At 41.6% G+C, this 25,361-nt stretch overlaps 2 protein-coding genes across 2 annotated transcripts in view; one reads left to right on the top strand and one right to left on the bottom strand.

Annotated features, from left to right (window-relative positions):
- Nucleotides 1–5,796, top strand: part of Ubxn4 (UBX domain protein 4) — a 39,510-nt gene extending 33,714 nt beyond the window's left edge. Inside the window, exon 13 of the mRNA XM_077110286.1 lies at nt 2,775–5,796. Coding sequence (XP_076966401.1) covers nt 2,775–2,913 — 139 coding nt within the window. The 3' untranslated portion in view covers nt 2,914–5,796. The remainder of the gene's footprint in view (nt 1–2,774) is intronic.
- A 2,076-nt stretch (nt 5,797–7,872) lies between these two features.
- Nucleotides 7,873–25,361, bottom strand: part of Lct (lactase) — a 40,418-nt gene continuing 22,929 nt past the window's right edge. The window contains exons 8-17 of the mRNA XM_077110281.1: nt 23,451–25,001; nt 22,529–22,797; nt 18,888–19,178; nt 18,430–18,628; nt 16,743–16,939; nt 14,486–14,595; nt 11,752–11,886; nt 10,052–10,275; nt 9,056–9,286; nt 7,873–8,096 (exon numbers count right to left, since the gene is read on the bottom strand). Coding sequence (XP_076966396.1) covers nt 7,873–8,096; nt 9,056–9,286; nt 10,052–10,275; nt 11,752–11,886; nt 14,486–14,595; nt 16,743–16,939; nt 18,430–18,628; nt 18,888–19,178; nt 22,529–22,797; nt 23,451–25,001 — 3,431 coding nt within the window. The remainder of the gene's footprint in view (nt 8,097–9,055; nt 9,287–10,051; nt 10,276–11,751; nt 11,887–14,485; nt 14,596–16,742; nt 16,940–18,429; nt 18,629–18,887; nt 19,179–22,528; nt 22,798–23,450; nt 25,002–25,361) is intronic.

Genomic DNA, 25,361 nt, shown 5'->3' with positions numbered 1-25,361 from the left:
AGGGATTGGCTAGCTTCACTTAGCATAATCTGCTCTAATGCCATCCATTTCCCTGCAAATTCCATGATTTTGTCATTTCTTAGTGCTGCGTAGTACTCCATTGTGTATAAATGCCACATTTTTTTTATCCATTCATCTATTGAGGGGCATCTAGGTTGGTTCCACAGTCTAGCTATTGTGAATTGTGCTGCTATGAACATCGATGTGGCAGTATCCCTGTAGTACACTCTTTTGAGGTCTTCAGGGAATAGTCCGAGAAGGGCAATAGCTGGGTCAAATGGTGGTTCCATTCCCAGCTTTCCCAGGAATCTCCATACTGCTTTCCATATTGGCCTCACCATTTTGCAGTCCCACCAGCAATGTACAAGAGTACCCTTTTCCCCACATCCTCGCCAGCACTTGTTATTGTTCGACTTCATAATGGCTGCCAATCTTACTGGAGTGAGATGGTATCTTAGGGTGGTTTTGATTTGCATTTCTCTGACTGCTAGAGATGGTGAGCATTTTTTCATGTACTTGTTGATTGATTGTATGTCCTCCTCTGAGAAGTGTCTGTTCAGGTCTTTGGCCCATTTGTTGATTGGGTTATTTGTTTTCTTATTGTTTAATTTTTTGAGTTCTTTGTATACTCTGGATATTAGGGCTCTATCTGAAGTGTGAGGAGTAAAAATTTGTTCCCATGATGTAGGCTCCCTATTTACCTCTCTTATTGTTTCTCTTGCTGAGAAAAAACTTTTTAGTTTAAGTAAGTCCCATTTGTTGATTCTTGTTATTAACTCTTGTGCTATGGGTGTCCTATTAAGGAATTTGGAGCCCGACCCCACAATATGTAGATCGGAGCCAACCTTTTCATCTATCAGACGCATAGTCTCTGATTTGATATCAAGGTCCTTGATCCATTTTGAGTTAACTTTTGTGCATGGCGAGAGGAGGGGATTCAGTTTCATTTTGTTGCATATGGATTTCCAGTTTTCCCAGCACCATTTGTTGAAGATGCTATTTCCTCCATTGCATGCTTTTAGCCCCTTTATCGAATATAAGATAGTTGTAATTTTGTGGATTGGTTTCTGTGTCCTCTATTCTATACCATTGGTCCACCCGCCTGTTTTGGTACCAGTACCATGCTGTTTTTGTTACTATTGCTTTGTAGTACAGTTTGAAATCTGGTATCGCTACACCTCCTGATTCACACTTTCTGCTTAGAATTGCTTTTGCTATTCTGGGTCTTTTATTTTTCCATATGAATTTCATGATTGCTTTATCTATTTCTACAAGAAATGCCGTTGGGATTTTGATTGGCATTGCATTGAACCTATAGAGAACTTTTGGTAATATTGCCATTTTGATGATGTTAGTTCTGCCTATCCATGAACAGGGTATATTTTTCCATCTTCTAAGATCTTCTTCTATTTCTCTCTTTAGGGTTCTGTAGTTTTCATTGTATAAATCTTTCACCTCTTTTGTTAGGTTGATTCCCAAGTATTTTATTTTTTTTGAGGATATTGTGAATGGGGTAGATTTCCTCATTTCCAGTTCAGAAGATTTGTCGCTGATATACAGGAATGCCTTTGATTTATGCGTGTTGATTTTATATCCTGCCACTTTGCTGAATTCATTTATTAGCTCTAGTAGTTTCTTTGTAGACCCTTTTGTGTCTTCTAGGTATAGGATCATATCATCCGCAAATAGTGATAATTTAGAAACTAGGTGTTTTTAATACAGAATTTTAGAACTCTTACTGAAAAGTGGTTGGGAGCACTTAATCAATACTGTTATAGGATAGCTTGCTCTATCAAATAAAGGAAAAATGTCTCGGGTTGGGGCAAAGAATGGGATGGATGTATATTTAAGGGGGTGAAGCTTTGTGTTCCACTATTTTTTCTCACCCCACCCCCTTCTCTGTTATAAGTTTTTTTTAGCTTAAATTTCATCCCTATTTCTTTGCTTTTCATCCTTCCCCTTCTTTCTCCCTTCCCCTTTCCTTTCCTTCTTGGGATTGAACTCGGATACTTGACCACTGAGCCACATCCCCAGCCCAATTTTTTTTTTTTTTTTTTTTTAAGTTGGACACAATATCTTTATTTATTTATTTTTATGTGGTGCTGAGGGTTTGATCCCAGTGCCTCACATATGTTAGGCAAGTGCTCTACCGCTGAGCCACAACTCCAGCCCCCAGCCCAATTTTTGTATTTTATTCAGAGACAGAGTCTCCTGAGTTTAGCGCCTCACTAAATTGCTGAGGCTGGCTTTGAACTTTCCTCCTGCCTCTGCCTCCCTCTGCTGCGATTACAGGGATACATCACCACACCCAACTCTTTTCTGTATATAAATGACAAAGTCCTGTTTATTCTTAGTTTTAAGTCATTTTAAAAGATTTTGAAAGGATTAAAAATTACAGATTGATTATTTTTGTCATTTAGGCTATGAGTAGAGGTTTGGATAGTCTCTAGGATACTCTAAGTCACATTAATATGTCGGCTTGCGTACATAAAAAAGGAAAGATTAGTTATCAATTGAACATATTTTTTTCTAAAACTTAGTCATCGAAACATTCGGAAACAGAAAAATGATTTTGCTGATTTTTAGAGACCTGATAGAGTTAAACTACTAAAGATTAATAAAATCTAGTACTGCTTTGGTAGACATAATTATCTCTGTGAACTTTCCTCACCTTGGAGTTAGAAATAAAATATAATTGCCTGTACTAATGGAAGTTTGGAGAAAACAGTTTGTATTACTGGTGTTTTGTTCCCTGTTTCTCTTTTGTATATCAGGGAACCAGTCAGAAAAAGAGTGCTGGAAAAACGAGGGGAAGACTTCAAAAAGGAGGGGAAGATATATAGATTGAGGACTCAAGATGATGGTGAAGATGAAAACAACACTTGGAATGGAAATTCTACTCAGCAGATGTAGTGCAACAAGTACATTATGTACAATAATCATTGTTTCTCTTATGATTTAATTCAACTAAAATTCTACTGGAGAAGTTGGTCTGCTTTTTATGTTTTCTAGCTGATCTACAAATGTGTCTTTATTCCTGATGAGTGGGTGCAGGTGAAAGTTGTTTAACCCAGAAAAGTTAAGATGTAACAAGCTGCTTGCATATGGTAACCAACAACAGGAAGCCTAAAAGATTCCAAAGGTCTGCCACAGCCTCCCTCCATTAGCTTCTTCCTCATTGTTTCATAAAGCCTTTAACCTGTGCTCTCAGATGGCATGTTTCTTTTTAGAATACTCTTTCCTCCAAGACACTTAAACCCACACAAAGTAGCTGGTATGTCACTGAGTAATTTGACTCTTAGAGCATTTTAACTAGCCAATCAGATGACAACTTATGTTTAACTTTCTCTTTTTGCTCATCAGCTGCAAGCTAAATCTTAGTTTTTGATCTTCCATAAACATTGAATAAAAGTTCTTTTCCAAAAATCAGAATGATCTTATTTTGCTTTAAGCATCTTTTTGTTGTACAGGGTTCTGATGAAGTCACATTTCTCTCTTCTGTTCCCTCTCCACCCCCAATTCCTGGAAGCTATTTCAGCAAAATAGCTATCTGCCTTCCCTTTAATAGCAAAGGAAGAAATTTTCTGATGCACTTCGATGCCATGCTGTCTCTCCTAGTTCACTGAGGCATCACTTGGCTTGCATAAATTTATGGTCGGTCTTCTCACCTGTTTTGCTTCTGATGCAAAACAGTTGAGAATTGCTAGTCTACGACTTACTGTTTTTCCTCTCACCTTTATATTGAAGTTTTGTATTCAGTAATAAAGACCTCTCTAGGACCTTAAGTACCTGTGGTGTGGGATGAGAAGTATAGAATAAAGATACACTTTTACTCATTTATTTCTTAATCTGACTTACATGCTACTTTTTCTATGTATGTTTGGTAATAGAGACCACTAAACTAATGATGTTTGAAAGGGGGAGTAAGCATGTTAGTTGCTGTGTTTTCAGATTTGAAAGGTATTGCTCTTTGAGTGAATGTGTAAGAAGACACTGACTTTTTTTTTGTAACAGGAGGAAGGAATTTTCTCAGCAAACTTTTTCACCTATGAAATGACAGTGACTTTTTAAAATGGTAATAGTGTTGGCAAGGAAATGGTGAGATATAGGCTATGCTGTTGGTAGAAGTAGAAACCAATATAATCTGGAAAAATTCAGAAACTAACGATTATTTCATACTCTGATTCAGTGATTTTTTAAAATAATGCTGATAAATGTATACCTTTTTCACACATAAACATACTCATTGTATGTTTATTTTACTTAGAAATTGGAAACCAACTAAATGTCCTCTGTAGAAGTAATTACTTTTTGATGACAAATGATATAGTACTAATTCAGTAATTCACTTTAATATTGATTAAACATCTGTTATGTGTTGGGGGAAAAGAAGCAGGATACAGAGCTGTAGTTACAGTATGATCTCAGCTTTGTAAAATAATTTTATATATAGATAGAACTATGTATTAATATATATGTGAAGAAAGAAGAAAACACAGTGTAACATTAATAATGGTAAGAGTGGTTATATGTGATTCCAGTGTTTCCTTTTGCACCCTAATGTTTTTGCAGTCTTCTGCAATGATCATTACTTCCATAATTTAAAAAGTGAGTTTGAAAATCTCTAGTAGGCATCCCATTTAAAGTTTTGTCATCTTTAAAAATGCAGCAGTAGGTGATATTTTTTTAAAAAAACTGTCAAAATGGGTGTGACGCTAGTAACTATTTAGAGATATATTTGCAAAAACATTGAATACCTCAAGTCATTTTGTCTTGAAGAAAATCAAATATGTCTTAGAGAAATTACATAAAAGAATGCTTCATAATCTTTGAGTAGGAGAATCCTTCCTCAATTTTATCTTTTAAAAAAATAAAACATCCAATACAGTATATAAGGCTATAAGATGAAATGAAGTCTCTCCTCTGGCATCTTACTACCCCCAAGCACTGCTCTTCCCAAGAGGTAACCTCTCTATTAACAGTTTCTTCTGTAATTTTCAGAAAATTTTTATGCATATATGAGCAAATATGTAATCTTTATTTTTAAATAAATGGGATCATATTATATATACTACCCGGCATCTTGCTTTTTTACTTAAAGTCTTGAAGATCTTTTCCTGTCAACACATAGCTACCTCGTTCTTACTAATGGCTGCAATAGCATTCTACTTGATGTAAGTACCCTGGCATTATCTATGCTCTGATGGCGTTCAGTGGCTATTACAAGTGTATTATGCCTGTTTTTCCATTATAAACATTGCTATAATGAACATCTTGAGTGGGTGGTATATTCTTATTGTGAAAATATACCTGTAGAATGTGTTTTGCATAATTTGCTAAAGGGTATTTGTGGTTTGGATTAAGAAAGATGCCAAATTGGCTCCTTAGTGGGATGTGTGAATTCTACCCCCCACCAACAGTGTATGAGAATGTTGTTTGCCCACACCCCTGCCAACACTGTTACCATGCTATTTCATCTTTGTCAACATGATAGGTGAAAAATTATGTGAATTTTTATATGCATTGTGTTTATCTCAAGATTGAACGTCTTTAAATGTTATTGGTCATTTTAACTTAAGTTGAGCTGTTCTTTGCCAATTTTGTTTTCATAGTTTTCTTATTGATTTATAAAAAATTCCATGTACATTAAGAAAATTTGCCCTTTTGTAGCATATACTGTAAATATTTTATCTTTGAACAAGTATGTGGATGGTAATCTACCACAGTATTGATGTGGTCAAATTTGTTAGTGTTTATGGTATTTGAGTCTTGCTCATAAATACCTTTCCCACTTGAAAAGTTAATTTTTTTGTGTCCTAGTATTCTGGGTTTTGTTGTTGTTTTTATATTTAAATATGGTATCCAAGGAAGGGGTCCAGTTCCCTTCCAGACCCGTGGCTAGCAGCCTAAGAGCTACCCTGTTGATTCACCACCAGTTAAATGCTCATCTAACACCCTCCCCTCAACTGGGATGCAACCATTGTCTCATACTCTATTCCCATATGTACTTGGAGCTATGTCTAGGCTTTCAATCAGTGATCTTTTCCATTTGCTCTCTACTACCAAACTATTAGTTGTAGATGGGCACAATACCTTTATTTCACTTATTTATTTTATTTTTTATTTTTTTAAAGAGAGAAGTTTTTAATATTTTTTAGTTTTTGGTGGACATAACATCTTTTATTTTTATGTGGTGCTGAGGATCGAACCCAGGGTCCTACATATGCGAAGCAAGCACTCTACTGCTGAGTCACAATCCCAGCCCCTACCAAACTATCTTAACTAGCTTTATGTTACAGTATTCTTTTTCATTCTATATCCTGGCTCTTAAAAGTTTATTCTTTTTCATTCTATATCCTAGCTCTTAAAAGTTTGTGAAACTTTTGTTGTTGATATCCCTCCCCAAAAAATGTCATGTTGAATTGTCAGATTAATGATAGTGAATCTTTCTGCCTAAGAAATGTCTTTAATATCAATTTTAGAACTACTGCATCTGACAAAATGTACACCTGACTCATACAGTTTGGCTGGTTGGGACTCATGAAACTGGAACATTTTGGTAGGAATTTTCCATAGACATAATTTAGATGAGGGATGATAACAAGAAAAAAAATTTCAGGTATGTCACTTTTTTTGTTGTTATATATGGATGCAATACTTTATTTATTTAAATAAGGATTGCTGAGGATCAAACCCAGTGCCTTGCATGTACCAGGGAAATGCTTCTACCACTGAGCTACAACCCCAGCCCTCGGGCATATCACTCTTAAAACCAATTAAAAATTTTTTTTTCTCGGGTGCTGAGGTTTGAACACTTGTTAGTCAAGAACTCAACCATTGAGCTCTGCAACCCCCACCTTTTTTGTAAGTATTTGACAGTGCAGTTATCTCTTAGAACATTCAAGGGGATTGATAAAGACCATATCTTTCTCTGCTCCCAGGTACTTGCCAAAGACAGAAATGGTCATTGACTAGGTCTAATGGCAGAGAAATATGAAATATGTGGTCTAACCATAATGTGGGGGGAGGGGAGGATCTGCATGGGGAATTCATGGAAGCCATCCAGAGGAGGAAGCTCATTATTTGAGCTGCTTTTGACTTGAGGGTGTTTTCAGAAAATGGGGGATCCTAGGCAGAAGGAATAGCATTTTCAGACAAGAAATGTGGGATGGTCAAGGCAGTTCAGAACTATTTTAGATTGGAGAAGAAGGGAACAGTCTTAACTAAGCCCAGGTCAGATCACTGAACTTTGAAATCCTAGTTCGGGCCCTTAGAAGTCATATTGTAAGAGAGCCAGGATGATCTAAAAGGTGAAAGTAGGGGAAGTATAATTTAAACAGACAGCCTTGGTCGGGTTTGGGAAAGTTAGGGTGCTAAATGACTCGAGACTTTATACCTTCTGTTGACCCTTTTTTAGGTGAAGCAGACATAGGAGATAAAACATAATGCATAGAACAGTTTTTTATTTTCTGAGGAAAATTATAAGGCTCAGAGAACTTGGAGAGGGCGATATGATATCATAGTTATTCTGTACAGTAGGATTGATTTCTTCTAAAAAGGGTTTTTACTCATGATTCAATCTTCAAAAACTCAAGGATACAACAGACCAGTATCTGCACTTTTCCACAAGAACCACCTGTGGGCTACTCTAGCATTCAGATGAATTCCCAAGACTGTGGCAAGATGCAGGTAATTCCATTTTAATCAGGAACTCAAAAGTCCAGTCAAGGTTGAGGTCATCTCTGACAGTGTAGAAGGCCTTAATGAAGAAGTTCGGTATGGGCAGAATACAATACCTTATGGAGATTGGTGCTGGCAAAGGCATATCAAGAAAGTAGGCCTGCTTTGCAGAGTGTGGGAAGTGGTGACTTGTCAGAATGAAGAGATTTTACTCAATTCCTGTTGGGTTGTTGGCGTTTTTCCTTGCTTGGTGCGTTTGCAGTATTTGTATGACAGAAATGCCAAGCCACAGACTCCAAGAAGCATAAGAGAAAAGAGCACATACAAAGCTGTCTGCGCCTCCATGATGCCGAGACTCAGCCCCAGGAACTGGACCTCCTCTCCCTCTCTCACTGGGCTGATGGTGGGCCCAACATCTAGGAGAGGACAACAGAAGGCAGTATGTGATTCAGTGCATACACAGTTATCCAATCTCTGGGACCATAGAGAGGCCCCAGTTGAGTCTTTGAAGTTCGGGGGGCTACATAGTACCCCAAATCTGCACAGCCAGTATGGGCATGTTGCTGCAGTGAAGATGCCTATCCCTTGAGGTATATTAAGAACCTCTAAATCGGGGCTGGGGATGTGGCTCAAGCGGTAGCACGCCCGCCTGGCATGCATGCGGCCCGGGTTCGATTCTCAGCACCACATACAAACAAAGATGCTGTGTCCGCCGATAACTAAAAAATTAATATTTATTTTTAAAAGTTCTCTATCTCTCTCTCTCTCTCACTCTCAAGAACCTCTAAATCTTGGGAGGTTCCTGGGGATTTAACCGGGGCAGTTTACCGCTGAGCCACATTCCCAGCCCTTTTTGCGACAACTGAAGCTGCCCCTTGAACTTGTGAGCCTCCTGCCTCAGGTTCCCAAGCCGCTGGGATTATAGGCATGTGCCACAGCACCTGGCTGGCAGTTTTTATATTTTAAATATTTCTATTAGTAATTAGGATGTAATCTAAATTGCACTGTGGTACATTTACATGGTACATCTTATGCAGTCAACAAACAATGGGCCATTGCAGTGTGCTTTTCACAGTCCTCTTATTTGATCCTTGTAATGGCCTAAAGCACTTGTCTATAGTTTTTTGCCTGAGGTGGCACAGCATGTTATTGGTAGGGTTGGAAGAAGAATCTAAACCTGCTTGTTCCTACATTAGGTCTCTATAGTTTCTGGGTGTAACACCAGCCCTTTGTTTCATGCATTCCAAGGATGTCTGGAGCATTCAAATGAATCTTGATTGAATGAATGAAGATGGAGTGGCAGAGAGGAAGGTAATACTCTATATGAAAACAGGCCCTCCCGCTCACCCTTCATCCCTCCAGAGCCACCTCTCACCTTCTGGCTGGTGAAGACAAGGGTGGGGTCCTGCCGCAGGGTCAGGGAAGCCATTGCATCGAACTACCGAGGCATAGAAGCTGGCTGATGCTTTGGGGATCCTTGGCCGAGAAGGGTCAGTGTAGTTCACAAAATGTACACCAAACCTCTCTACATAGCCTGTGGCCCACTCGAAGTTGTCCAACAAACTCCAAACCGTGTATCCTCGAAGGTCCACCTTATCCTGCACGGCTGTCCAAACAGAGGCCCAGGCATGAGCTCTCCTTGTCTCATAAGGCACCTCTCTGCCAGGTCTCCTGTGTCCCAACTTGGAGAGTGAAGTGAGCCCAGGCCCTATCTTTTAAAAGAGCTGCCCCTTACTTTTAATGATTGTTAGCAAATCCTTTGTGGTGAAGCTGCAGTGCCACCAACATCTTTCTATAAAGACTCAGCCCTAAATGGGTGTTGGGCACATAGGTAGACGAAGCTAACTCCACTGAACAATCTGTTGCCCCTCTCTTTTCAGCAAAGGAGACTGGTGTGGGTCAGGGCCTTAGAATGTCAGTGTTCTTCCCTACAGGAAACCAACACTCCTAGAAGGAAAGGATTTCCTGACCATCTTCTTGCCTAGCATGGCTCACTTAGAATCATTTTCTGCCCCCCTGTAAGTCCCATCCTAAGTTGTTTTGCTTGAGGAACAAGCTACTCTACATTTCAACAACCCAGCCTATTTCTCTTGGGGATGCCACGTTCAGAACCATCCAGCATAGGATCAAGGGGAACAAATAACTCATGCCAAGAACTTAAGTTTAATCAGTGTTGAGCATCTGGGTTTTCCTGTTGAATGTAGAGCTAGGAAAGAAGGGATGGGGGGGAGTCCAGCCCCAGTAGGAGCAAGAAGCCTTATCTTTGTCTTGTCTTTGACATTGGGATATGGCATTAGCCTTCCCCTGCAGATATTGGCCATGTCTCCAACAGTGAAAGATGCACGTGAAAGAAGTCGTAGGTCTGTTTTACCTTTAAGGGCCTCGTTAATATAACTGCGAAGGTAGTAGATCCTTGCGGTGTCGTTGAGGTCTGTCTCTTCCCTCTGAGACACTCCATTCTCTGTTATATAAATTGGAGGATTGTTGTACTCCTCCTTTAACCAGTTAAGGATCCTTCTAAAGCCAAAAGGTGTCATCTTCAGCCAGGCAGAGCCAGATTCTGGCCAAGTAGGGTCGGCAATTATGGCAACTCCCCTATGAGTTCAAAAACTAAAGGTTAGGTTTTGTTTTGTTACTCCTCAGAGGCCCTTTACACAAAACAGGATTTATGGGAGGAAAAGCCTTAGGTTTTTCTAAACTTAAGGGTCATGCTAAACCCAGAAGAATCAATCACCCCAAAATCTCTTTCACTCATTCTAATTGCCCCACTCAATATTGATGTATTGTTGTCAAACCACTTCTGCTCCCCATTCTCTGCACTCCACCTGTGCAGAGAAATGGTCTTGCCCATGCAGCTTAACCCTCCATGGGCTCCCTGTTCACAGATGTCACCTCATACTGATATGAATGGCTCTGCCTGTCTCCCAACAAAACAGGTTTCCCTGAGTCACCTATGTCTAGTCAATGCCATGGGCACCCTTACTGGAAGTCTTCATTCGTGTGGTGACAGGGACGGACAGGCTTGGGCCTGCTTCGGGTATCTCTCCAGTGATGAACAAGGGAGGGAACTGCTTAAAAAAGAGTATCGGCTGGGGGTTGGGGGGAGACACCATGCTGGGGCATCTCTAGACCAACCACTTAAATACTTATACACAAATCTTTCAGGGAAAAAAAGTTTAGTTTTATTAGTACCTGAGTTACTCAGCTGAACTAAATGTGGGCTGTTTTGTAAGCTTCAGTTAAGTTTGTGGAGGAGACAGTCCCTGGATTGATGAGGCACCAAGAGTACTGACAGCCCCTCTCTGAGAGCCTGGCTGGTGATTTCAGGATACAGTGGGGGTAATAGGGGTATAAGGACTTGTTTTTGAAAAAAGAACCTAAACAGGTTCAGAAGTACTAATTTGGAAAGATGCTTGTTGAAAAGGAACAAAATAATGTAGAAACTAGTTCTGCTTATTGTAATAGTTATAATTTATATGTCATATACTTCTATATAAGTAATATGTATAAAAAGATGTAGATGCTCCCCACATGTAACTTTGAAACGTGGTGGCACACACCTGTAATTCCAATGACACGGGAGACTGAGGCAGGAGGATCCCAAGTTCAAAGCCAACCTCAGCAACTAAGTGAGGCAGGCCCTAAGCAACTTAGTGAGATCCTGTCTCAAAATAAATAAAAAGGGCTGGGATTTATCTCAATGATACAGTGTGTCTGGGTCCAATCCCCAGTACCAGGGGATCAGGTGATCCCATTCTTATTTTCTAATGTTTCCTCCATGAACCTGTACTATTTGTGTAGTACAGAATAATAGTTTGATATTGCCTTGAAATGGGATTGTGGGGGAGCTCATTGTTATTTTGACTGAAATAATTTAAGAAGTGAGATAAATTTGTCAGGGAAAAAAAAAACAAACTTGAAAATGTTTCTGAAAACCAAGCACCTCTGCTTAAGGGAAGCATGTAGGAAAAGCAAGCATCACTTGTGTATATGGCATCAGGAGGCCCTTTTCTGAGACGGTATTCGTCTCTTGAGCAAGAGGTAGATTCAGGGACAGACTGACTGACTTACCTGTCTGCATCAAAGGAAGATACTGTAGGAGGATAATCAAGGTTGTAGGCTAGGACGGTGGTATATTGATTGAACCCAAAAAAGTCATAGGTGCCATTGATCCTCCTCTTCTCACTCTCAGTAAACTCTGGGAGCCTGGGTGGGTGAAATGAGGCATTAAGGGTGAGGGACTTTTAGGAAGAATCACCTTTATGGAAACCCCCTTATGTTATGAGGGGTCGCTCTGGATTCCAGGCACTTGACCATGGCTAGAGGCTGCTGGCAGGTAGGAGTGGCCAAGTAGGCTCCTCTCACCCACAACCTCACTGCCCTTTTATAAGCTCCTGCTGCAGGGCCACACACAGTGTATTTTCTTCCAGCATTAACATGCAAATTCTGATATGTACCATCTGTGATAAATTTCAAAATCAAAAACATCTGAGGTACATATCTCAAGACTATTTGTTCATAAAGTTCTCTCTCATAACTTGTATTTCCTTGTTTTTTTAAAGTTCATCTGTTTTTGCTGTTGGTTTGTTCAGGCGTCTTTTCTCTAAAGTCTCCTTAATTCGTGAGGGAATATTTTTACAAATTGAGTAATAGATGTTTGGGCTTAACATGTACCTGGGACTTGGTTTCCATGTTTTCTAAATGAGGAAACTTTTCTATGAAAATTGACTACCACACACTTGTGTTTTGTATCTACAGGGTAGCCTTTCACCCATATCCCAAGTGCACACACAGGCTGACAGGGAGACCCTGGTGCTCTGGTTTAGATATACCAGGTGTTACCCTGCTTAGACCTCAACACATTCTTGACTTTTCTGCTATCATTAACCTAGGGGATCAAAACCAACCTTCTCTAGGGTTTCTGAAATGCTGCATAAAAACTAAAGCCCAGTATCTTCATATCCTCGCTCCTCAGGGCCTGTGACTCCAAGGCCCTGTGCCTGGCTTCCCAGACCCCCCACCACGCAGTCCCAATCTCTTCACTGCTACAGTTCCGTCTCCCCACTTTTAGCAGCACACACTTCATTCTTACCTCTAGGCTTGTACTCACACCCCCACTTCTTGGGTGGAATGACCTCTACTCAACTAAATGCAAGTCATTGTCGACTGATGTTCTGCCTCATGTAGGAAGTCTCCTAGGTCTATCTTGCACACCCTGATCTCATCTGAGTTTTCTTTGTACTGAAGAAATTGGAGAATAGAATTCCAGGGAATACTGTCTTCTAGCTGGTCTGTCAGCAACTAGAGAAGCCAGACTTGTACTCTTCTCCTTAGTTGGCCCCCACTGGGCTCTGACCTAGATAACCCTGTAGCAGCTCACCAAAGTTGTTAAGGTCTGTAAACAAGTCAGGCTGGCACCTGGTATTTTGCCAGAGAAATGTTAGAGTCTGTAAACAAGTCTGCATGGTGCCTGGCAAAATGCCAGAGGGAGTGGTTTGTGAAGTAACAAAACCGAGCCATTAAGTGTGGAGATTCCTTATTGGTTGACTGCTGTATCTAATTTTATGCTAATTAGATAAGCTGTGTAAAATGTATAAATACCACTCCTGTCCTACAATAAACGGCTTCTTCCACTCCTGCTGTATCAATCTACGCAAGTTGCTCGTCACCCCCCTGGTTATTTTGCTGCAGCCGGACTGCAGCACAAAGTTGTATGAATGGGCCAGACTACTCACTTGCTTATTGGAGCCCAGAGTTAGCACATCAGACCTTTAGGCACAACCTGCTCAGCAGGATTGTCCTAAACAAGCCAGGAGTGCGTTATACAGTGAGAAGTGGATTTTCTAATCATTCAGAGATGGGCTTTTTGGTGGCATTTGGGGAAAAGTCTTAAAAGCTGTATGTGAACCCATGCCTGCTGAATTCCTTTCACCACCCTTCCTTGTGAGCTATCATGAAGTATGTATATTCCCATAAGGCCAGTGACCATCGCTCTGTGCCCTTCCACACACTACACTTCTACCAGTTGGATGATTCTTAGACCTAAACTATGGATCCGGGAGGCAGGCAGCCTGGCTTCGAATCCCAGGAGGTGAGTGAACTTGCCTTAATGTGTTTTTTTGGGGTACTGACAATTGAACTTAAAGACACTCAACTACTTAGCCACATCCCCAGTCCTATTTTGTATTTTATTTAGAGAGAGGACTCACTGAGTTGCTTAGTGCCTCATTTTTGCTGAGGCTGACTTTGAACTTGCAATTCTCCTGTCTCAGTCTCCCATGCAACTGGAATTACAGGCATTCACCACCATGTCCAGCTCCTGCCTAGATCTTTGTGTCTCAGTTTACTCATCTTTAAATTAGGAACAAAAGTACCAGTGGAAGATCAACAAATGATAGTAGTTCCTGCTGTTGCTATTACTTCCTTGACAAGAAGTGGGGTGGACCAGGAAGTGGGGATACTTTGATTCAAACAATCACCTCTGCCGACAAAATGCACAGAATGGGCAGTTACCCATTGCTATCCACATTGACTCAAAAGGTGATGAAATAAGAACGGATAAGCTGGCCAATTTGTCTTTGGAGTGACTTAGTAGGATTGCTAAGATATGGCTGCTCTTAGGACAGAGTCCCTGGATGTTCCTAAGAATAACAATAATAGTATAATAATTGTCAAGTACAAACTTAACATATGCCACCACATATAATCTTCCCAGCAAGCAAGGAAATTCAGAGAGAAGCTAACTGAGACATGCCTCTCTGACCCCAGTACCCATGCGCTTACCACTGTGGGCATAAGACCTTACCGAGACTTGGTGAGTCCTGCTGCCAAGCTCCTCTCACGGATTCGAGTCTTCATCACCTCATGGTAATCTCCATTCTTGAAAATAGGATGTGCAAACCAGCCTCCCATAAACTGTTGGGGGTGGGGAACAGTCAGCCTTATATATATAGCATTATAAGTGTCATTGAGAGAGAGCAGTGTCCCTGCTCATTGCCTACAAAACCTCCCCTTCCCATGACCTGGTGCTCTGCTCTCCCTAGTATGTGCATGTTTTGAATAAGTCTCTGCAGGTCTTTCTACCTGCTTCTGTTTGCATAGCTACAGCATGGTTCTTAGGACAGAGCTATGTCCTCAGTAATTACAGTGGGAGGAAAAACTGACCACTGGCCTTGGTTCTTCACAAGTGCTTCCTGGCCGTCCTTAGAAGGGTTGGACAGAAAAGGAAGGAGACACTCAAAAGCCCCTAGGCCACTGATTCCCTCTCCTACTGCAGAGCAGTTGAACTAATAACTTGATCCTTATCAAAGATCAACCAGAAGTTTCTGAGAAGGGCTGAGTTGCAATTTGTGTGTGTGTGTGTGTGTGTGTGTGTGTGTACCAAGGATTGAACTCAGGGGCACTCAACCCCTGAGCCACATTCCCAGCCCTATTTTGTATTTTATTTAGAGACAGAGGCTCACTGAGTTGCTTAGCACCTCTCCATTGCTGAAGCTGGCTTTGATCTCCTGCTCATCCTCCTGAGTCACTGTACAGGCATGCGCCACCGTACCCAGCTGAATTGCAATTCTTTCCTGGCTGCCCAGGTTGCTTTATGGACTTTAGGTTCAAAGCCCTGTGGCACATACCTGTAATCCAGCAACCCTGGAGGTGGAAGCAGGAGGATTGCAAAATTGAAGTTAGCCTCAGCAACTTAGTAAGGTCTTGTTTCAAAATAAAAATAAAAAGGGCCAGGGATGTGTTCGATGGTGAAGAACCTCTAGGTTTAATACCCCCAAAAAAGTATCCTCCCCTCCAAAGTGGGGATCTGTTCAACCTTTGTGTGTGTGTGTATGTGCGCACACATGTACTGGGTATCAAACCCAAGGGTCTCATGCAAGCTAAGCATTCACTCGACCACTGAACTATATCCACCTCCACCGAAAACCTATTTTCTTTAATAAGGTCTAAGCCATCCTTATTAAGAGGATACATGGCACTAAAATATATAATGCTAGAGAGCTTAAGAGGCTTCTTTATTCTAGAATGTGGGGCGAGGGCAGCCTTCCACTCAGTCTGAGATGAGGCTTAGAACACACATATACCCTGGTACAGTGCACTGTAGGGTAACAAATTGGACCTTTTGAGGAAGCTGACTAACAGGAGATGTGTCTGATGTAGTGCTGAGCTGCAGTACTACAGTTCCCCAACAAATGGTGCAATCTAGTGATACTACAGTCTTAACATTTCCTGAGGTTTGGGATTTTGACTTCAGGGGGTAAAATTACTGCTCTAATTTACTAGTGCTATGATTCTGAAATGAAGGACTCCTCTGCAGAACCAAAAGTGGGAAACAATGTGGAGGATGGAGACCCATGCCTGCCTTTGATACCAAGACTTGGTACCTTCTAATTCAGGGGTGCTAGCAGGATCCAGGGAGAAAGCTGTCCCATGAATGAGGGCCATTCTTCACCCCCACTTTCTTGTCAGGAGCCATATGGAAATGCAGTGGGCCATGTTACCATCAACTTACTACTGGTGTTGCTATTTTCCAGGGGCAAGATTCCACAACCAAGATGGACATCCTTGACTTAAACTCATGGTATTTACTAATGAGTTTTACAGAATCTAAAGCCCCCAATTAAAGGAATTCTTAGGCTGGAACAAATAAAAATAGATGCAACACCAAGAGAAGTGTGCAGCCCCAGATCTGTTGGCCACTAAAGACAATGCAGAGAGATTGAAGAGATGGGATTTCTTTCTATAATGGCTTCAAATCAGTGTTATATTCAGGAAAGACCACATGTACAAATAAATGTTTAGGACTTAAATGTGATAAGAAGTTGGGTTACCTTTTATCACAACAAACCTACAAGATAGGTAGGGCATCTCTAATTGACAGGTTAAAAAAAAAAACTAAGGTATAGAAAGTTAGATGGTTTCCCCAAGCTCACAAAATCGGGTAATAGCAAAACTGAGCCTAGATCCTAAATTTTTGATTCCCAGTGTAATTCTGTTTCCATTGGTCCACTACAAGAGAGGAAAACAGATAAGAGTGAACACTGTCCAGAAGGAATCCAGACCTCAACATGTCTTCTGGCTGCCTCCACATCCTCCTGGTTGGAGGGGTCCCTGGGCTCAGCCCAGTCACTGCTGATGGTGATGGAAATAATGCCACCTTGCTGGGCGCGGTACACATCATTGTACAGATGCCAGACCTCGGAATGAGACTTTATTAGGTTGTGGCCAGCAATGTAGGGAGCAGTGTCAGAGACGATTCCTGGAAACAGACACATGTCAACAGAATGAGCATGACCAAGGGAGTTATTCCCTGCATACAAAAGTCCCTCTGTGTTTGGGAGAAAGATTTGGCATTAGGAAGACAAATTCAAATCCTAGTTCTACCTCTTACTAGATGCCCTGTCACTTTGAGCAAGTAATTCAGCCTTAGTTTCTTCCTCACTAGAATGGGCATCAGAGAGTGATGGTGAGAAGGAAAGTTGTTGACTTTGTGTGTCCCTTGTATGTGAAGCACCCAGTATGTCTGGCAAAGGGAAGGCACTTGATGAATGTTGGCTTCTGACTCTCTCTCCCCTAAAAGAATGGCTGGTATGTCTCAAGCAGAATACACACAACAGCGTGTGCCTTAGGAGTTACGTCTCAGAGCTCTCTGGGGACCCAGATGGGAGAACATAGCAAATGCAAGCAGCTGATAAGAAGATGACTGAGAGCAAATCCTATGGGAAAGGCTGCCCAAACTAAAATGCCAACCAAGGCCCAGTTGATGATCTGATGATCTGAGCCATCTCCCCATGGCTCTTTCCAGCTCTTACACATGATTTGGAGGAATCACAAAGAAGAACACAAATTTACTCTCATCAGCTTAGAATCCAAGGAAAGAGAAGTTGGATGTTTTATAAGAGGCAAAAACAGGTTCACAGTCCCTGTTCAAAGCCCTCGTGGTCCCATGTGTTTTGGAATTAAATGTTTAGTTTTTTTTTGTTTGTTTAATTTTAGAAATATTGTCTATAACGTTTGTATATACAAACCAGGATATAGCACCACTCTACCAGGGCCCAAGACAACTCTCCATAATCAAGCACAGTGGTAACTCCACTGAACTCAGGAGTGCTCACACTGTGAGGTAAGCTCATGTGGGCTCAGGTGAGACTTCACTAAGATTAAATGGGCTCAGTCAGCCAAAATCAGTAACTAGAATCTTCAGGATTTGGGGATTATGAGCAATAGACATGAATCTGTGCAGCCTGAGGAATTGCCCCTCTCTACAACAATCTGCCACATCCCAATTTGAAAGAACTTCCCTCCGAGGCAGGTCAGATTCACAGAGCAAAGAAATGAAGTCATCTTGAGGTACCAAGATGTGATATTTGTGTTTAGCAAATGTGGTGCCAGAAGGGAAACCTCTACAGGTTGGGCACTGTGGTGCATGCCTGTAATCCCAATGGCTCAAGAGGCAGGAGGATTGCAAGTTACTAAGTAACTCAGTGAGACCCTGTCTCAAAATAAAATAAAAAATAAGGATGGGTATGTGGCTCAGTGGTTGAGTGCCCCTTAGTACTCCTCCACCCCGCCCCCCCCCCCAAAAAAAGAAAGGAAACCTCTGCAGCCTTGAGCAGGAGGCAGGGTTTCTGAGACACTGCCATGGGGCTTTTATAGCCATGTCCTCCCCTGTCACCTGGATTTCATGTCTTCAAGGTGCAAAGAAGCCCATGTTCCAAAGAGCTGAGAAGATAGGTGTAGGACATTTACCTGGTGCTCCTGTCCCAATGGCATAGCCTTGGTAAGCAATGACATAGGGCTCATTCAGTGTGATCCAAAATTTCACCTTGTCTCCCAGCCTCTGGAAAAGCACATCTGCATACTCTTTAAACCGCTGCACAATGGTCTCATTCTGCCAGCCTCCAACATCTTGAAGCGCCTGAGGCAGGTCCCAGTGGTACAGGGTCACCTGTGGGAAAACCGAATTGATAGTTCCAACAATTATCTTTCCATGGGAAATCACTGACATTAGATGCACCTACATAAAAATGTTGCTAAACCTGAGAAGGGGGGTCAAGGTTGGAAAGAAAATGCCATGTGAGTTTTTGGACAATTCAAAAATTAAATTTGAAAATAGCATTTCATTTACAATAACATTTCATTTATAATAACAGTTCCTCACTCCTCTATGTGGGCCTTTTCAGGGCTTGATGAAGGCCCACCCTCACCTGGGGCTGGATGTTGGCAGCCAGCAGTGCATCAATTAGCCGCTCATAGTAGTTCAGGCCTGCTTCATTGATGTACTTGGTGGTTCCATCAGGGAGGATGCGAGTCCAGGATATAGAAAAACGATAGTGGGATACACCCAGATTCTTCAGGGCGACCAAATCCTCAGCAATCTTGTGATAACTGTCACAGGCCACATCTCCATTGTCATCATTCTCAATCTTCAGTGGTGTGTGAGAAAATGTGTCCCAAATACTAAGTCCTTTGCCATCTGCTCTCCATGCACCTTCGATCTTAAGATGACAAGATATGGTCAAATTAAGTCATTCAGTCAATTTGCAAATTCCTGTCAGGAGGGTAAACCCAAGTCAGGTGTTTCTCAACATCACCTCCTCTGGGAGCCTTCTCTCACTATCCCTCCAGTTTCTGAACTCCTATAGCTTTCTGTACAAATGTATCACCATCACACTGAATGTCCATTCAGGATTGGCTGGGAGAGCACCCACCACGTAAATAAGCTATCAGTGTGTATGGTGGTCTGGGAGGAAGATTAGGTAATGCAGTGAGATGAACAAATCGAATGAACTATATCGAATATACTCAAAGCTAGATTTCTCAGCACCAGAAAGCAAAAATACAAATACAGAAAATGAAAAGGCTAGCATTGACCCTATGGAGTTGGACTGATATTGATGATAATGGTGTGAATTCATGGTTTTAGTATATACAGGTGAGTGCAGAAATATACATAAATCTGTGTGTGTATATGTACTTATATTTCCTGGCTCTGTTCTTGAGAGGGCCTAGAAATGACACCCCCAAATAGTGAGCAAATTCAGTGTCTAGATCATGGTTTCTAAATACCATGCTCCACTTAAAGGAGCCAGGAGTCATTGTAGAAAAGGCTGGATAAAGGCTGGAGCAGAAAAGGTGCAAGATGAGAAGTGATTGACATGGGCCATGTCAAAAGGATGTAGGATCCAGAGCTAATAGAGCACTTGCCTAGCATGCCCAAGGCCCTGGGTTTAATCCGTAACACAGCCAAAAACAAAAGCAAAGCAAAGAAAAAATGTGTAGGATCCAGCTAAAAGCCACCCCCCCTGGAAAAATTTGGGACAATTTGAGCATCTAAATAATGAGTCAGGTACAGTGGTAGATGCCTATAATCCCAGCAACTCAGGAAGCTGAAGAAGGAGGATCACAAGTTTAAGTCAGCCTCAGCAACAAGACCCTGTCTCAAACTAGACACTGAAAAAAAACCAAAGAGCTGTAGATATAGGTCAGTGGTAAGGTGCCCAAGGGTTCAATCCCCAGTACTAAAATTAAATTAATAAGTAAGTAAAAAGTATAATCCATTGGATAAAATAGGATTCAACAAGGTCATAACAATGATATATATGTAAATATATATCAATATGTGTATTTACATATACAGCATCACTATGTATACTGACATATATTGATATATACATAATATAGTAAATAGATAAGAGAAAAAAGATTGTCACCTAATAAATATAAAAGGAATGATGGAATTTGAAAAAAATCACTATTTGTTAATCATTATGGTAATAATTGATTCAAGCAAACAGTATTAGCAGTTCCTAAAACTAGTGGGTAAATTTTTTTAAATGTTTATTTTTTAATTGTAGTTGGATACAATACCTTTATTTTATTTATTATATGTGATACTGAGGATTGAACCCAGGGCCTCGCACGTGCTAGGCGAACACTTTACCGCTGAGCCACAACCCCAGCTCTAGTGGGTAAAATTTGATGAGGGACATATTTACAGTCTCCAAGAAGCTCCCCACAAAATGCTTCTAAGTATGAAATAGATATTATTGATTTTATGGTAGAAAATCCTGGTAGATGACTATTTGTATTCAAGTAATAAAATAAATTTCAATATAATACACATGTATTTGTAAAAATACACATGCACACATATATACATGTGTACATACATAGAGATAAGTAAATATGGTAAGATATAAAGAATTGAGGAGTCTGGGAAAAGGTATATGGGAGTCTACTATTTTTGCAACTTTTCTCTATGTCTGTAAAGATTTACCAATAAAAGTTTTTGTTTTTGTTTTTGTTTTTTTAAAGAATACACAGTCCTGGGGCTGGGGTTGTGGCTCAGCTGTAGAGAGCTTGCCTAGTGCATGCAAGGCCCTGGGTTCGATCCTCAGCACCACATAAAAAGTAAATAAATAAGTAAAACAAAGGTATTGTGTCTAACTACAACTAAAAAATAAACATTAAAAAATAAAAAAGAATACACAGTCCTGAAGGGAAGACGACTGGTGCTCTAGGCTTATGGCTGAGAAGCGCTGACAGCCCAAACTATAAGTGCTTCTCATCCTTCCTGATTCATACCCACACTTTGCTCATCAGAATATTCAGTGTCACAAATGGTGACAACTATGCCTTTTGACTGCCATGATGAATGGAAATGGACACTCAATGACAACTCAAAATTCAAGATGTGAGGTGGCTAAAATGTTTTCAAGTCATGCCCTATCGTTGCAAGACAGGGTCTGAGAAGTTAACAAGGCTTGTAGCCTTGGAGAAATCTAGTCCTTCCTGTGTCCCTTGTAAACCCAGGGGACAGTGGTTCTCCCTGGGTCATTTTGCCCTCAAGGGAACAGTTAGAAATGTCTGTACAAGTGTTTGGAAAGCTTCAGTTATTACAATGGGCATGGGGCCAGGAGGGGCTGGGAGCTGTGGAGATTCTACTGGCATCTACTGTGTAGAAGCCACAGATGCTGCTGAACATCCTATAGTGTACACGAGAGTCCCCATGACAAGGAATCATTCATAAAAAATATCAGTCAGCCCCTAATGAGAAACCTCTGACAGAGGGTTGCCTGATTTAGCAGGATCCAGCCTCTTGGCATTCTCTCAAGTGAATATTTTGTGTTCTGGTGTTGACCAGAGTACTAAGAGGACTGAGATCTGGGGTTTCCTTGAACTTTTTTTTTATGTTTTTCCACAAATTAACTTAGCTGATAAATATCTAGCAGAATTTGGCCTGAGACTTTCCTTTATCACTCGGTAACGCAGTCATCTGGGAGTAGCTAACCCTCATCTTCCTGAAATATTTTCAGCAGTGATAGTCATGTAGAAAATCCTCACAGGCTCAGCACCTTGCCCAGGTCCAGAATGCCCATTACTGTATCAGAGAAGATAAATAGAGGTAGAGACCCACTACTAACTTCCCAGCAAGGCATTCACCGCCCTTTATCTTTCATTATTCCATAAATAAATAAATAAATAATAAAACCATCATATCTTTGGTTGAGCCTCATGTGGCTTAAATAAGGTAACAGTCTCATGTTAGATCATCAGAAAAATCCCAGACCCAGGTTTAGAAGCAAACTGGGTAACCTGCCTGCTTGGAAGGACCAGATAAGGAAGAGAAACGTCCAGCAAGACTCTGCATAATACGCACATGTCTTTACCTGTGTTGGCGTCCAGGCTCTCCCTGCTCCTGGCTCTACAAGCACCCATCTCAGCACAGACTAACCATGCTGGTCTAACCAAATTTGGGGAAGTAAAGAAGCTGGACCCCCAGGATCTGGCAGGGGCAGGGATTTGGGGATGTGGTCATAGTATTGATGGGCTCTCGGCTCCCCACCTGATATGCAGCAGATGATGTACTCCAGATGAAGCCCTCTGGAAACTGTCCGTATAGGAATTCATCCTCTTTGGGCAGTGGCATGCCATTGTTGGTAATGACCTCTGTGTAGTACTTGGCTGAGGCTCTTGCTGTGCGAGGCCTGTTCGTGTCATTGAAGTCAACGTGGTACAGTCCGAACTTGACTGTGTAGCCAAACAGCCACTCAAAGTTGTCCATCAGAGACCAGACAGAATACCCTCGAAGGTCTACACCATCCAGTCTGTAGGCTGGGAACATCCCAAAGAGAAGAGGAGAGCTTTACATCAAGAGGCAGGATCTCTGCCAAGTGCTGGTTCCTCAACCCTAAACTATCAACTTGTACACAAAGTAACATAAGCTCTAAGAGCCAAACACCTTGTGGATCTTACTTTTTGCCATCTCAGATAACCTTACAGTATTAATGACTGATCTTTGCAAAATCAAATTATTTTGTTAAGAAAAAGAGGCATGTCCTGAATTCAAGACCTCAGTCCACTTCAGAAGCACAGGTGTTTGCATTTAAAGAAGAAGGGTTTTTGTTATTATTGGTGTTGTTCTGAGGTAAATGGAAACTCCATGAGGGCAGAAATTTATGTTTTGTTCCCTGCTGCATCCCCAGCATCTAAAATAGAACTTATCAATCAAGTAATTGCTCAATAATGAATAAATGGACTAATGAAAATATTCTTTGGGGGGGGATTATGTGTATATACATTTGTACATTTTTCCTGGGGAAAGGATCATAACTTTTTCCCCCAGCTTGTCAATGGATGTGTAACTCCCGAACAGGAAAGGAATATATGGAGTTAGGGCATAAAAGTGAGACTGTGAAAGCACGCTGCCAAAACATTTCAGGCACACGACATACAGATTTTATAAGATGAACTGAACCCTCACATACCTTTCAAAGCTTCATTGATATAGGTTTTGTGGTAAAATATCCTATCGATGTCTTCTACTGCTGGATTTGATAGCCCCACTCCATTTTCTGTGATGTAAATGGGGATGTCACCATATTCTTCCTTGATCCAATTCAGCAGTCTCCGTATCCCCCAGGGCACGGCTGGGTTCATTGCCGTGGCAGTCCATGAAGGGTCCACCTCATCAGTCAGCTCCTGGTCATCTTCGTAGGAGGGTGGGTCTAGCCTGGTTGTTTTGTACTGCACGATTTTGGACGAGTAGGTGTTGAGGCAGAAGACATCGGCTGTACCCCTGATGTATGCCTTCTCTTCCTCAGTGAAGCTGGGCAGGCGGGAGCTGGCCAAGTGTTGTAGTTCACTCCTATTCCCCACTTTCCACTTCATGGCATCAGGATAGTCTCCGTTCCTAAAAATGGGATGGGCAAACCAGCCCAGGGAGAACTGTAGCATTCGGTCAGCTGCTTCTACATCTCTTGGGATCCCTAGTGACTTGGGTTCTGCCCAGTGGGCACTAAGGCTCAGTGAGATGACCCCCTTCTGCTCCTGCCGGTATTTCTGATCATAAGTGTGATAGACTCTGGCGTGAGCCTTGATGACTGTATGGGCAACCCTGTAAGGTGTCCATCCTGGGTCCTGCACATTCGGGGGATATTCTCCTGTGCCGTAACCCAACCATGCCTGGAACGTGGGCTCATTAAAGGTCATCCAGAATTTGACTCTGTCACCGAATGTCTGGAAACAGAAGTCTGCATAGCTGTCAAACAACTCAATCAAGGACGGATTCTCCCAGCCTCCAATATCCTGGAGGGCCTGGGGCAGGTCCCAATGAAATAGTGTTACCATGGGAGAGATGTTGCTTGCCACCAAACCATTGATCAGCCTGTTGTAGTAATTGACACCATGAGTGTTGACAGAGTCGATTCTCCCAGTTGGGAAAATCCGAGACCAGGAGATGGAGAAGCGATAGGCCTTCACCTTCAAAGTCCGAAGCATATTCAGATCCGCATCCAGATTGTTATAACTGTCACAGGCTATGTCTCCAGTGGCATTGTCTTTCACGTTGTTCCCTGGAGTATGAGTAAAGTTATCCCAAATGCTGGGGCCTTTGCCATCAGCGTCCCAAGCTCCTTCGATTTGATAGGCTGAAGAGGACACGCCCCACAGAAAGTCATCCCGGAAGGTGCCATGATAGAAAAAGTCTCTTTCAAACTTAGGTTGTTTGGAGAACTTTTCCCAAACTACTTTAGCCTTGGAGGGCACCTCAGATGGAAAAGTGAAAGCTTTGGCCTTGGAGGGGAAGTCTGCTGTTTTAGGAGGAGGCAGTCTTTTTACTACTGGGGCGAGGAAACCATTCTTTTCAATGATGCTGGTGAAAAAGTAAGCTGATTTCCTGGGAGTCCTTGGTTTGCTGCTGTCATTGAAATTGACATGGTACAGCCCGAATCTCTGGCTGTAACCAGAGGAGCCTTCAAAGCCGTCAAGGAAGGAACGAGCAATGTAAGAACGGACATCCACTGCATCCTCCTTGATGGCTGCGAAGGAGACAGAAATTAGGGTTATTTTAAAATAATCATTATTGAAAAAAAATATAAGTAAACTCTGTTACTAGTGTTGCTTTAAAATTTTTTTCTCCTGACTTGAAAATTTTGGAGGTGACTTTGTTTACCCCTCAAATTTAATTCTTTTTCCTCTTCCAGAATGAGCACAAGGATTACAGTCATGTGCCACTGAGCCGGCCTTAATTTTTTTTTAATATTTATTTTTTAGTTTTAGGTGGACACAACATCTTTACATTTATGTGGTGCTGAGGATCAAACCCAGTGCCCCCTGCATGCCAGGCAAGCACTGATCCACACCCCAGCCCTGAATTTTTTAAACTGTTTTTGTTCTTC

Source organism: Callospermophilus lateralis, chromosome 9 (assembly GCF_048772815.1).
Source record: "Callospermophilus lateralis isolate mCalLat2 chromosome 9, mCalLat2.hap1, whole genome shotgun sequence".
Classification (NCBI taxonomy): Eukaryota; Metazoa; Chordata; class Mammalia; order Rodentia; family Sciuridae; genus Callospermophilus; species Callospermophilus lateralis.
The sequence above is the reverse complement of the archived record's forward strand: the minus strand, read 5'-3'. Positions and strand labels throughout refer to the sequence as shown.